The 14,563-nt window shown below is 50.7% G+C and overlaps 1 protein-coding gene across 11 annotated transcripts in view; it reads left to right on the forward strand.

Annotated features, from left to right (window-relative positions):
* Positions 1-11,542, forward strand: part of LOC109881438 (synaptotagmin-7) — a 107,036-nt gene extending 95,494 nt beyond the window's left edge. For 2 of the 11 annotated variants that reach the window (XM_031831088.1, XM_031831099.1), the window contains 8 exons: positions 1,477-1,585; positions 3,325-3,589; positions 4,131-4,300; positions 4,539-4,653; positions 4,891-5,090; positions 5,895-9,361; positions 9,735-10,147; positions 11,161-11,541. In XM_031831088.1, coding sequence (XP_031686948.1) covers positions 1,477-1,585; positions 3,325-3,589; positions 4,131-4,300; positions 4,539-4,653; positions 4,891-5,090; positions 5,895-5,999 — 964 coding nt within the window. In that variant the 3' untranslated portion in view covers positions 6,000-9,361; positions 9,735-10,147; positions 11,161-11,541. Of the gene's footprint in view, positions 1-1,476; positions 1,586-3,324; positions 3,590-4,130; positions 4,301-4,538; positions 4,654-4,890; positions 5,091-5,894; positions 9,362-9,734; positions 10,148-11,128 lie in introns of all 11 variants that reach the window. The other 9 variants (XM_031831098.1, XM_031831091.1, XM_031831095.1 and 6 more) reach the window with 9 other exon arrangements.
* The last annotated feature ends 3,021 nt before the right edge of the window (positions 11,543-14,563 follow it).

Raw genomic sequence — 14,563 nt, forward strand, 5'->3', positions numbered from 1 at the left:
ACAGATACTTCAGGAACCACAATTACCATCCTCCCTCCTCCTTGATAACCCATATGGCTAACATGCCCACATGCATCCTCTAACATCCCTCTGGATTGGGATTAACCTCACTCAGCCAAACGATTAGTTCCTTGTATCTATTTGGCGGTTAACATGTTGTGTGTGTGTTATGTTTATACCCTCCCACATCACATCTTATCCCTCCTTTTCTCTCGCTCGCCTACTTCTTTTTCCTGTCAGCCTTTCTGATGTACTGCCTCCAGCCATCCTCCTCCCTCTCTGACTCGACCTCTTATTTTGCATGCCCATATCTAGTCTGTTTCTTGTCTCTATTCTTTAGCCCTTATTGTGCTCTCTTACTAAAAGTAAGTCTTTGTTTTTTTCTCCCAGTCTCTTATCCTCTCTCATCTCCTTTATTTCTCTTCCAGCTTCAACTGAACTATGTTGTGGTGTCTGTCTCTGTCTCACGTTCATTTGAGTCAGTAACCTCACTTTGTTCATTCTGTTAATCCTCCTAGTCTTAACAAAGACAAATCCCCCCTTTTCTCTGCAGAGATAAATCTTCAAATCTACTTCTTCTTCTACACTCATCTTTCCCACAGCACCCATTCCTAATCCCACTTCCTCTCCCTCCATTTCTACAGTGCACCTGTACTGTTTTTCCTCTCTCTTCCTCTTGTCATTTTCCAGTGTGTAACCTGTAATTAGTGTTGTCTGTCTATGTGTCTTGACTTGTGTCACCTGCTATAGCTCAGTATGTCTTCTGCTCACCAGACTGTTACAACATATTGGCTAGGAATACTTTGTCTCCAACACCCAGTCCTCCAACACCCAGTCCTCCAACACCCAGTCCTCCAACACCCAGTCCTCCCCCACCCAGTCCTCCAACACCCAGTCCTCCCCCACCCTGTCCTCCAACACCCAGTCCTCCCCCACCCTGTCCTCCAACACCCAGTCCTCCAACACCCAGTCCTCCAACACCCTGTCCTCTTTCTTTTACTCTTTTGTTCATTAATTGTGTTGATTTTTGTGTCTGTTTTGCAAATATCACACTGTTACATGCTTGTAGTGACTAAGGTTTGGAACTAAGTGTGTGTGTGTGTGTGTGTGTGTGTGTGTGTGTGTGTGTGTGTGTGTGTGTGTGTGTGTGTGTGTGTGTGTGTGTGTGTGTGTGTGTGTGTGTGTGTGTGTGTGTGTGTGTGTGTGTGTGTGTGTGTGTGAGTGTAAGTCACTAAAATTCCCTTGTTACTCCCAAGTCTGGGGACATTATTAGTCACATTCAGATCTGGACTCTGGATAGTCTAGCCCTTACACAAGACCTTGCAGCCTCACCTGTGGTGGGAAGCCATCACAGAGCTGAGGCTGGCTCTTTGTCTTCAGAAGCAGGATTCTCCTAGTGCTCCATTGGCCTCTCCTCTCTCTCAGTGTCCGTCCTGACTGTGTCTCTGCCCCCCCCCCCCCCCCCCCCCCCCCCAGCAGGAGCCTGTGTAAACCTGGAACCCAGACTCCAGATGAGGCAGGCCGCCTCGGGAACTCCTCCGTCACAGACCTGGCCAACTCTGTCACCACCAGCGACATTCACATGGTAAGGAAATCCGCTCTCTTCCTGTCTGTCTGTGTTAATGATTGTTCATCTGTACTCCTCTCTACATGTCTGGGTTTGCCCACCGCCACCCACTTGTAGCAGCATTTAGATTTGGAAGATGTCTTAAATGACAAAACGTGCTAATTACATGACATTTCCCAACCCAGCTTGGCTATCACAAAGGAGAAACTCAGTAGAATATGCTTTATTCAGCAAAAGCTGGTAATTACGCTGCGAACACAGTGCTGTGAGTGCTGGGTGGACAGGGCGCGGGTGGGGGATGGGCCTGTGTTATTATGTGGGTTGCACGTCTGCGTTATGGAGGTCCCGATGATGCTTAATGATGATACTTTCACTTTGAGGGGGAGCCAACAGGGCCTGTCAGTTGGATCAGACCTGCAGTTGGCCACGGTCTCTTTCCATCTCTGGTCTCTCACTTCACTATGTGGGTCGAAGACTTTCACTAGGCCTAGTTAATAACTATAAATGTAAAAAATTAATCACTGAGGCGCATTTTTTTTTCTTCGGGGGGGGTCATTGTGATACTACCTATGCAGGTGTTTAGGAGTTTTATGTGCGTTTACAAAAGTGAGCTAAATTCATTAATCCCGGTACCCAGAATCAAATCTTGTGTAAACTGGCCAGCTACGTCAGTCTGTCACAAGAGATTGGCGTGTGTACATATTATGTTAATAATATGATTAACCTAGTGTTCTGACACTCACATGGTCTGGAGGTGGAGAGATGTGTATATGGTGTAGGTGGGCTCAGTATGTGGCTGTATTTTGTGGAGGTTCTGTATCTATGTGGGTTATGTGGGTTTCAGGCGAAGCGATTGGGCAACAAGTATAAATAAAAATTATGAAAAAACAGATTGACCCTGAAAAATAGTTGACAACTGTAGGTGGGACAGATTTCAGGAGAGAGCTGTCTGAAAGCCGGTGTGTGCATTCATGCGTCCATGTGTGTATGTCTGTGTGTGCATGTGTGTGTTTGAAAGACAGACAGACATCAGACACCAAGAGAGTGAAGGAGGAGAGATGATCAGATTTAGAACGGAGAGGTAGAGCAACAGCGAGATGTGTGGGAGAGAATACAGAATGTGAGATTAAATTCCAGGAACTGCACCTTGGGCCAAGCCTTTGGTCCCTCTCTATCAGATAGCAGCCTTTTAACTGCATTTCCTTCCCTCCCTCGGGGCCCAGCTCCAGTTAGGCAGGGGGTCTCTCTACTCACAGAATATCTCCTGCCTCTCATCTCCTGATATACCTTCTCCCCCATTGCTCCCTCCCTTATCGCTTAGTAAAGCCCAGACATATGACATAACATTATCTGAACGTTAGGCTAGCATGATGGCGGCATTGCACGTGAGTTCCAGTGCTGTTTGACTGCCCCCTTGTGGATGAGAAACAAAGCTCCTTGTTCACCTTGGGTGTCCATGTCCCTGAGTGTTTGATCTGTGTGTTCCATGCTGGGAAAGGGTGGGGCTAGTGGGATGAGGGTTGTTGAGTGTACATAGGGAGAATCTCAATTGCATAGTCCTCTCATCCTCTCTCTTTCTCCTCGCCTCCTTCTCAAAACCCATTGGATGAGAGTGCCAGAGGTCCATCCCCTCTGACCTTCTCCAATGTGTTTTGAGTAGGAGTCGAGGAGAGAGGACACAAGGAGTATGCAATTGCGATTCTACCATCGTATAGACTGGATAAATATTAGAGTTCTCTGCTGCTGTTCTCTCCCAGCTCTCTCCAGGCTCAGAAGAGGACACAGAAGGGCCTGTGGTTGAGAAGCTGGGCCGGATTCAGTTCAGTGTGGGCTACAGCTTCCAGGACTCCACCCTGACCGTCAAGATCCTCACGGGCCAGGAGCTCCCCGCCAAGGACTTCTCTGGCACCTCAGACCCCTTCGTCAAACTCTACCTGCTGCCTGACAAGAAGCACAAGCTGGAGACCAAGGTCAAGAGGAAGAACCTCAACCCTCGCTGGAACGAGACCTTCCTGTTTGAAGGTCAGACTGTGAAATCACCCTGCACACAGAGGCTGCATACCTAATGGCGCCCTATTCCATATATAGTGCACTACTTTTGTCCAAAGCCCTATGGGTCCTGGTCAAAAGTAGTGCACTACATATGGAATAGGGTGCCATTTGGGACACACAGATACTCTAGCGGGGTGGCAGGTAGCCTAGTGGTTAGAGTGTTGGGCCACTAACCAAAAGGTTGCTGGATTGAATCCCTGAGCTGACAAGGTAAAAACCTGTTGTTCTGCCCATGAACAAGGCAGTTAACCCACTGTTCCCTGGTAGACCGTCATTGTAAATAAGAATTTGTTCTTAACTGACGTGCCAAGTTAAATAAAGGTTCAATAAATAATAAATTAAAAGCTACAGTACAACTACTGCACATTATAAAAAACACATCTATACACATAACTAGACTTTATGGCTATTGGTTATCCTGTATAAAGTCTTAAAGAGTACTCCTTAAATCTCTGTCCAGCACATATCAGCCTCTTATCTGTCTGTTTATGTATCTGTCTGTTCCCCCCAGGGTTCCCCTATGAGAAGGTGATCCAGAGGACCCTCTATATGCAGGTGCTGGATTACGATCGTTTCAGCAGGAACGACCCCATCGGGGAGGTGTCCATTCCCCTTAACAAGGTGGACCTGGGCAACCAGCAGACCTACTGGAAGGAGCTGAAGCCCTGCAGCGACGGAAGCGTGAGTAATGTACACACACAGACTAGGACAGTTGCAGAGGGACAGGGGAGGAGGGGAGATGAGGGGAGGGGTGGAGAGAGGGAACAAGGAGGGATGACTGGGAGACAGAAGGGGGTAGAGGGGATGGAGGGAGTGAGAGGGAACAAGGAGAAGGAGGGATGACTGGGAGACAGAAGGGGGTAGAGGGGATGGAGGTAGTGAGAGGGTTGGTGAGTGGTGATGTCATTGTGTTTCTCAGGGGAGTCGAGGAGACCTGCTGGTGTCACTATGCTACAACCCTCAAGCCAACACCATCACTGTGACCATCATCAAAGCCCGCAACCTCAAAGCCATGGACATTGGAGGCACCTCCGGTACAGTACATACAGTACTCTGTCATCACCTGTTTCCTGTGCTACAGTCTGTCTACCTTAACATGTGTCAATGTGGTTTCAGTATCTCTCCATTCATCGGCATCCCAAATGGCACCCTATTCCCTAAATAGTGCACTACTTTCTATGAGCCCTGGTCAAAATAAGTGTACTGCATTGGGATTAGGGTGCCATTTGGGATGCAACCTCTGTGTTTAAATGATGTGTCTCCCCCGTCAGATCCCTATGTGAAGCTGTGGCTGATGCACAAGGACAAGCGTGTGGAGAAGAAGAAGACGGTGACAATGAAGTGCTGTCTGAACCCCGTGTTCAACGAGTCCTTCCCCTTCGACGTCCCCGCCCACGTGCTCCGAGAGACCACCATCATCATCACCGTCATGGACAAGGACAAGCTCAGTCGCAACGACGTCATCGGCAAGGTACCGCCCCCTCGTAACGCCCAGACCACCAGCCACGTACATCACCAGTCCACACTGACCCCTGCTGGCACATACTGAGACACACACACACACACACATGCACAAATACATACACACACACACACACTCACTCACACACAATGATCCTGCTCTCACACACACTAACACAAAGACACATTAACAGTCACTGTCTCAAGATTGCTCTTACATACTGACACATTGAGATTGATATCCATTGATTGTGTGGTTTGTTTGTGGCACACAGAGGCACTATCCCATTGATTTTCTGACACACTGTAACCCTCATACAGGCTTCCTTACTATGGATCCAGTGTCTGACAGTGACCCCTCAGTAAACCAAACACGCCTCATCACAGGCGCTGGCCCTTAGTCTAATCACCACCAGTAAAACACAGCTGCGGCTTGCTTGGGAGCCTCCATCTCTCTGTCTAAACATAAGTCTCATTCTCACACAAATCTTTCCCCCTGTTTCCAATGCTCTGAAAATTGCTGAGAGTAAAACAAATGTTTCATCTTAATGACTCTCCTCAGCTCCCGATATGAATTAAGTACAGATTAGGGTGATTGGCAAGCTTTATGGTAACAGCAGGGACACTCCAGACTTCAGAGAGTTTAGTTTACCTCTCTCTGTTTGAGTATGAGTAATATCGATCTCTGTGACGTCAGATATCCTGCTCATCCATCTCACCCCCCTCACTCTCACCCCCCTTTCACTCCATCTCTCTCTCCTCCTCCCTTCCTCTTCCTCTCTTTCTTGCCACCCTCCCTCTTGCTCTCTCTCAGATCTATCTCTCGTGGAAGAGTGGTCCGGCGGAGGTGAAGCACTGGAAGGACATGATGGGTAAACCTCGTAATGCCGTGCAGCAGTGGCATGCCCTCAAGGCCTGATACTGTAGGTCCTTCACATCCACCCAGACCATCCCAGCCCCCTGCCCTGCCCTGCCCTCCCACCCTATCGTTATGCACAAGGCTGACTCGCTGCAGAACATGGGTACAAATAGCCATCCAACGCATCCACCCTACGCATCCACCCTCTCCTCCTGCCTGTCCTCTCTCAGATCCCTAATGAACTTCTCCTTCCTCTACTCCCCTCTGTTAAGCCGGGTCCTTTCTGAGTCTTGTTGCTTTTAAGTTTTCTCTCAACCGTTGTTTTTTCTCCTTGGTCCACCTTTACTCTGTTTTACTCTGGAGCAGCACACTCTGCCAGCCCTAGGGTGAGCCCCAGGAATCCAGTTCCTCCATTCATCCTGTGTCTCTCCATCGTGGCAGTGAGGGGAGGCTTCTTCTCTCCCTAATCACTGCTCTCTCTGTTGTCAGAAGCGATCTGGTTGGCTGTTCATTATTGTTTTTTGCTTCCCACGTTGACCCTTTGGTCCGTTCTCTTCTGCAAACACACAGAGAATATAACAGGAAGGATCGATAGAGAGAGAGAGAGAGGCAAACCAATGGAATAGAAGAGGGATGGACTGTCTGGATGATAATGGAATTAGACGTGACACTGTCACTCCACCCCGTTCATCATCTCTGATCTCTTTCTCTCCCACCGCTGTAGTGATTCTTCCCTGGCTGGACCCCCTTGTTGTCTGTGCGTGCTGTGGGTGATGTGCTGTAACTCCAAATGAAGTTCTAGATGAAAAAAGGAGAAAATGACTGATCATTTACACTGGTCCATGGGGGAAATGTAAAAAGACGTTCCTATTTTCTGGAGAGAAAAAAAAGAATAATGACAGAAAAAGAGTAAAGTGATCAATGTTGTGTTTTGTTTTTAAAAAGCCTAAAGAGACCAATCAAAATGTTCTTCCAGAGACAGTAAATAGAAGCAAAAAGACCGCTATTATTCTGTCGAATTCTCTCTGTGTGTGTGTGTGTGTGCGTGTGCGCGTGCGTGTGCGTCAGTGAAAGTTAGAGCGTGAATGCGAGTGCAAGTGTGTGAAAGTATTGGGCTTGCACTGCTATCAAATGAATAACAACAATATTACTGATAATAATGATGACAATAATAATCATCAGTATTCTACTGGATATGTTTGAAGACTTGGAGAGGTCACAGCAGCTAAGCAGTGACAGAGGGAGAGGGGTACAGTCTGTGGGGTAGTGCCTGGTGTGGAACGGTAAGCAGAGGAGGAACTTGACATGAACCACCAGTCTTCATCTGAGCTGCTTTCTCTCAATTGCATCATCCACTGCAGATAACCATAAATAAATGCCCCTCTCCCAACCAAGTCAGTTTAGTTTATAATGGAGCACTAAGCCAAATGATCTTGTCCCCATCAAGGTTTATAACGTTACCTGTTTGTCTCTGTCAGTAATTTTCTGTAATTCTGCCTGTCTATTGGAATGTGTGTCTGTTACGTCAGTTAGTCTGTTCCATTACTGGCCAAACCACCTCTGCTCTGTCCTGCTCCTGATGTTAGATAGTTAGGGTGTTAGTGGGTCTTCAGGACCACGGCTGTTCCATTACTGGCCAAACCCCCTCTGCTCTGTCCTGCTCCTGATGTTAGATAGTTAGGGTGTTCGTGGGTCTTCAGGACCAGGGATATTCCATTACAGACCAAACCCCCTCTGCTCTGTCCTATTCCTGATGTTAGGGTGTTCGTGGGTCTTCAGGACCAGCCTGTTCCATTACTGGCCAGACCCCCTCTGCTCTGTTCTGCTCCTGATGTTAGATAGTTAGGGTGTTAGTGGGTCTTCAGGACCAGGCTGTTCCATTACTGGCCAGACCCCCTCTGCTCTGTTCTGCTCCTGATGTCATCCTGGTGTGACCTGTTCCAAGCTTAAGTCTCTCTCTCATCACACAATGGGCTGAAGGATAGCTACAAGAGTAATAATATCAACTAAACCTATTTTCTGTTTACATTTGACTGTTTATTTGTGTCTACTGAATGTGTGTGTGTGTGTGTGTGTGTGTTTGCAACGTGTGTATGAGTGTGTCAACATCTGACTGTTAGTTTGTGTGTTTGTATTTACGGTGTATGTATGTGTGCTCGGTGTTGCCATTTTTATTTTCTTAATATCGAATCTGTTTTGTTGGCTGTTTTTATTCTGTATAAAGTCATTTAGATGTTCAGTTAATTATTTATGTTGTCGCTGATCGCTAAGAAGAAGACGCTAATGATTACTGGGATGTTGGAACGTGACAAAGGGCATGTGTCTACTTTCTATTTGTTGGGGTTTTATGGGTTGGTTGGGGAGGGGGCCATAGACATTCGAGAGTCTTGAGTGAAGAGAGAAGGAAAGACAAGGGAGCGGGGAGCTCATTACATCTGACAATACCACATACAGTATATTTTATTCTAGCCCTCTTCTGTTGGGCAGAGGGACTGTTCAATCAGGCCTGTGTGCATCAGGGGCCTTGTGTTCTGGTTTATCATTTAATAGGTGGCTTACAGAACCACAACACGCTGTCCCTCCGCTCTAGGTCTGGCCCAACAATCTGTCCCTCCCCTCTAGGTCTGGCCCAACACGCTGTCCCTCCGCTCTAGGTCTGGCCCAACAGTCTGTCCCACCGCTCTAGGTCTGGCCCAACATTCTATCCCTCCGCTCTAGGTCTGGCCCAACACGCTGTCCATCCGCTCTAGGTCTGGCCCAACACGCTGTCCCTCCGCTCAAGTTCTGGCCCAGCACGCTGTCCCTCCGCTCTAGGTCTGGCCCAACATGCTGTCCCTCTGCTCTAGGTCTGGCCCAACACGCTGTCCCTCTGCTCTAGGACTGGCCCAACACACTGTCCCTCCGCTCTAGGTCTGGCCCAACATGCTGTCCCTCTGCTCTAGGTCTGGCCCAACACGCTGTCCCTCTGCTCTAGGTCTGGCCCAACACACTGTCCCTCCACTCTACGACTGGCCCAACACGCTGTCCCTCCGCTCTACGTCTGGCCCAACACGCTGTCCCTCCGCTCTACGTCTGGCCCAACACGCTGTCCCTCCGCTCTAGGTCTGGCACAATAATCTGTCCCTCCGCTCTAGGTCTGGCCCAACACGCTGTCCCTCCGCTCTAGGACTGGCCCAACATACTGTCCCTCCGCTCTAGGTCTGGCCCAACACGCTGTCCCTCCGCTCAAGTTCTGGCCCAACACGCTGTCCCTCCGCTCTAGGACTGGCCCAACATACTGTCCCTCCGCTCTAGGTCTGGCCCAACACGCTGTCCCTCCGCTCTAGGTCTGGCCCAACACGCTGTCCCTACGCTCTAGGTCTGGCCCAACACGCTGTCCCTACGCTCTAGGACTGGCCCAACACGCTGTCCCTCCGCTCTAGGTCTGGCCCAGCATGCTGTCCCTCCGCTCTAGGTCTGGCCCAACACGCTGTCCCTACGCTCTAGGACTGGCCCAACACGCTGTCCCTCCGCTCTAGGTCTGGCCCAGCACGCTGTCCCTCCGCTCTAGGTCTGGCCCAACACGCTGTCCCTCCGCTCTAGGTCTGGCCCAACACGCTGTCCCTCCACTCTAGGTCTGACCCAGCACGCTGTCCCTCCGCTCTAGGTCTGGCCCAACACGCTGTCCCTCCGCTCTAGGACTGGCCCAACACGCTGTCCCTCCGCTCTACGTCTGGCCCAACACACTGTCCCTCCGCTCTAGGACTGGCCCAACACACTGTCCCTCCGCTCTAGGTCTGGCCCAACACGCTCTAGGTCTGGCCCAACACGCTGTCCCTCCGCTCTAGGTCTGGCCCAACACGCTGTCCCTCCGCTCTAGGACTGGCCCAACACGCTGTCCCTCCGCTCTAGGACTGGCCCAACACACTGTCCCTCCGCTCTAGGTCTGGCCCAACACACTGTCCCTCCCCTCTAGGTCTGGCCCAGCACGCTGTCCCTCCGCTCTAGGACTGGCCCAACACGCTGTTCCTCCACTCTAGGACTGGCCCAACACGCTGTCCCTCCGCTCTAGGTCTGGCCCAGCACGCTGTCCCTCCGCTCTAGGACTGGCCCAACACGCTGTCCCTCCGCTCTAGGTCTGGCCCAACACGTCCCTCCGCTCTAGGTCTGGCCCAACACACTGTCCCTCCGCTCTAGGTCTGGCCCAACACGCTGTCCCTCCGCTCTAGGTCTGGCCCAGCATGCTGTCCCTCCGCTCTAGGTCTGGCCCAACACGCTGTCCCTCCGCTCTAGGACTGGCCCAACACGCTGTCCCTCCGCTCTAGGTCTGGCCCAACATGCTGTCCCTCTGCTCTAGGTCTGGCCCAACACGCTGTCCCTCTGCTCTAGGTCTGGCCCAACACACTGTCCCTCCACTCTACGTCTGGCCCAACACGCTGTCCCTCCGCTCTACGTCTGGCCCAACACGCTGTCCCTCCGCTCTACGTCTGGCCCAACACGCTGTCCCTCCGCTCTAGGTCTGGCACAATAATCTGTCCCTCCGCTCTAGGTCTGGCCCAACACGCTGTCCCTCCGCTCTAGGACTGGCCCAACATACTGTCCCTCCGCTCTAGGTCTGGCCCAACACGCTGTCCCTCCGCTCAAGTTCTGGCCCAACACGCTGTCCCTCCGCTCTAGGACTGGCCCAACATACTGTCCCTCCGCTCTAGGTCTGGCCCAACACGCTGTCCCTCCGCTCTAGGTCTGGCCCAACACGCTGTCCCTACGCTCTAGGTCTGGCCCAACACGCTGTCCCTACGCTCTAGGACTGGCCCAACACGCTGTCCCTCCGCTCTAGGTCTGGCCCAGCATGCTGTCCCTCCGCTCTAGGTCTGGCCCAACACGCTGTCCCTACGCTCTAGGACTGGCCCAACACGCTGTCCCTCCGCTCTAGGTCTGGCCCAGCACGCTGTCCCTCCACTCTAGGGCTGGCCCAACACGCTGTCCCTCCGCTCTAGGTCTGGCCCAACACGCTGTCCCTCCACTCTAGGTCTGACCCAGCACGCTGTCCCTCCGCTCTAGGTCTGGCCCAACACGCTGTCCCTCCGCTCTAGGACTGGCCCAACACGCTGTCCCTCCGCTCTACGTCTGGCCCAACACACTGTCCCTCCGCTCTAGGACTGGCCCAACACACTGTCCCTCCGCTCTAGGTCTGGCCCAACACGCTCTAGGTCTGGCCCAACACGCTGTCCCTCCACTCTAGGTCTGGCCCAGCATGCTGTCCCTCCGCTCTAGGTCTGGCTCAACACGCTGTCCCTCCGCTCTAGGTCTGGCCCAACACGCTGTCCCTCCGCTCTAGGACTGGCCCAACACGCTGTCCCTCCGCTCTAGGACTGGCCCAACACACTGTCCCTCCGCTCTAGGTCTGGCCCAACACACTGTCCCTCCCCTCTAGGTCTGGCCCAGCACGCTGTCCCTCCGCTCTAGGACTGGCCCAACACGCTGTTCCTCCACTCTAGGACTGGCCCAACACGCTGTCCCTCCGCTCTAGGTCTGGCCCAGCACGCTGTCCCTCCGCTCTAGGACTGGCCCAACACGCTGTCCCTCCGCTCTAGGTCTGGCCCAACACGTCCCTCCGCTCTAGGTCTGGCCCAACACACTGTCCCTCCGCTCTAGGTCTGGCCCAACACGCTGTCCCTCCGCTCTAGGTCTGGCCCAGCATGCTGTCCCTCCGCTCTAGGTCTGGCCCAACACGCTGTCCCTCCGCTCTAGGTCTGGCCCAACACGCTGTCCCTCCGCTCTAGGACTGGCCCAACACGCTGTCCCTCCGCTCTAGGTCTGGCCCAACACACTGTCCCTCCCCTCTAGGTCTGGCCCAGCACGATGTCCCTCCGCTCTAGGACTGGCCCAACACGCTGTTCCTCCACTCTACGTCTGGCCCAGTAATCTGTCCCTCCGCTCTAGGTCTGGCCCAACACGCTGTCCCTCCGCTCTAGGACTGGCCCAACACGCTGTCCCTCCGCTCAAGTTCTGGCCCAGCACGCTGTCCCTCCGCTCAAGTTCTGGCCCAGCACGCTGTCCCTCCGCTCTAGGTCTGGCCCAACACGCTGTCCCTCCGCTCTAGGACTGGCCCAACACGCTGTCCCTCCACTCTAGGTCTGGCCCAACACGCTGTCCCTACGCTCTAGGACTGGCCCAACACGCTGTCCCTCCGCTCTAGGTCTGGCCCAGCATGCTGTCCCTCCGCTCTAGGTCTGGCCCAACACGCTGTCCCTACACTCTAGGACTGGCCCAACATGCTGTCCCTCCGCTCTAGGTCTGGCCCAGCATGCTGTCCCTCCGCTCTAGGTCTGGCCCAGCACGCTGTCCCTCCGCTCTAGGTCTGGCCCAACACGCTGTCCCTCCGCTCTAGGACTGGCCCAACACGCTGTCCCTCCGCTCTACGTCTGGCCCAACACGTCCCTCCGCTCTAGGTCTGGCCCAACACACAGAGACTAAGACAGGCGAGGTCTCCATACGTCAGTGCTGACGTACTTCAAAACCCCACTGTGACACACATGCTTTTTGGCACAAGGTGCTCTTAAACAACACCCCTCCCCTCTCTCCTCCATATGCTCTCACTCCCCAAGTGTCACAGAGAAAAGGTGAGACAGACAATGATCATCACCTCATTTGCATCACTGCCATCTCTCCAGGCAGAGCAGAACATAGCAGAGCACCTACCTGTTTCTAAAATAACTGGGAACAGTCACCTCCCTGCCTCATACTGAGCACACACGCAAACGATACATCATTATGCATCAGATGCAGCATTAAATTGAAAAGATCAGCCAGAATAGGAAACACAGATAAAATGGCACGATTCAGGTGAAAATGAATTATTTGTCTGAAAATAAAATAGGAAGCCCGGTATGGTCCATTTGCCTTCTTAGTAGAGTCCTTCCTTGGCTCTAGAAAAGCCCAGTAACAATTCAAAACACAGATCTAAATAAGTCTGAAAACTGATCAGTGGTCACTCAGATTGAAATCACCCTAAATGTCTGATTATAGGGCTCTCTACACAGATATTGGTGGAGATACGAGGAGGATTGGCCAAAATAGGCCAGGATTTTGTGACATTGTATAAAGGATAAATGAAAATTGTGTATGTAAAAACTCATCAGTGTTAATTGGGGATGTATGATGATCTGTATCATCAGATCTGTATGTCCTTGACATCCCTTTGTCCCATTTCTTGCTCTCTTCTGTTCTCTCTTTAGACACACATCTGTGGGGTGAACAATCTTATATTTCAACCATTTTTTTTATCTGTACAGTGTATAAATATATAAATGTGTACATAAAAAGAAGAAACTTCTAAAATAGTTTGTTGTTTTTCTAAAGCTGATTTACTGTGGTATTTCATAGTGGCTTGTGGCTTTCTCTCCCTATTTGATTTCCATCAGAGGAACTTAGTAAGGTTTCTAACTGTTCCCACTGGCTAGTACTAGTTGAAACAGTAGTTATGTTGCAGTAAAAACACTGTTGTGAAGAGTCAAGTCTGAAACTCACCTGCAAATCTGGCCTTCAACTTGAACATCAAACTCAGTTCTTATAGGAATGATATACAGTACACTGGTTTTCTGTCAAACCAAGCTGCCTTGATGCCTTTAATTACTGTAGATGTAGTTTACTTTCATATTTTCACAGCTATGCATTTCAGAAGTTGGTAGCTAATCTAATGAGTAGCAACATGTTAGAGCTCAGTTTGGAATCATACAGGAGTATGTTTTGACTATTTTTGACAGGCTGTAAAAGGGGTTTCTAAGTGCTGGTTTACACACAGTTGTATTATTTTGTCCTTTTCTCAAGTGTTTAAAATACACACCACAACCCACACACATTGCTTCCCACAGAGTTCATTCCTAATGCTCACACACTGTAGTTACAACCAGAACACAAGAACAGAATAGATCTTCAGTCTTTTACAAATCCACTTCCTACATACATCTGCCCTACACCCTCCTTTGGGCTTCTTTTTAATACATTTTATTTTCTATTGTTAATTTCAACTATTTATCTTTGGCATGTGGTTATTTTTGAGTCAACTACAGAAACCCTGTTAACTCTGAGCATGAAGGAGAGGGGATGTGAGATTGGCGGTAGTGCAGAGCGGAGGATAAAACTGAGAGCTGTCACGACACAGAGACACAGCGCTAGAAGAAGACAGGAACATGTCGGCCTGGAGATGGGGAGAGTGGGCGGCTGTGGGCGAAAGACGGATCCACACTCCAAACAAGCTTAACGGGAAAAACATGAAATGTGCAGCACATGAAAGCCTTATGTGTAGAATTCACAGGTGAGGTGAATCATTTAATAGTGAGAGAACAGGGCTAAATTACATTGTTACAGTCATTTAGCAGATGCTCTTATCCAGAGCATTTACAGTAGTGAGTACATTTTTGTTATGGTCCCCCATGGGAATTGAACCCAAAACTCTGCTGTTGAAAGCACTATACTCTACCAACTGAGCCACATGGGACCATTGCTAAATGAGGAAATGGAAACGGGACCATTGCTAAATGAGGAAATGGAAACGGGACCATTGCCAGGTGAGCAAAGGAAAGTGCACACTGAGTTTGTGTTTGATTAAAGTCACACCCACATGATCTAAGTTTATTTCATGC

Source organism: Oncorhynchus kisutch, linkage group LG8 (assembly GCF_002021735.2).
Source record: "Oncorhynchus kisutch isolate 150728-3 linkage group LG8, Okis_V2, whole genome shotgun sequence".
Taxonomy (NCBI): Eukaryota; Metazoa; Chordata; class Actinopteri; order Salmoniformes; family Salmonidae; genus Oncorhynchus; species Oncorhynchus kisutch.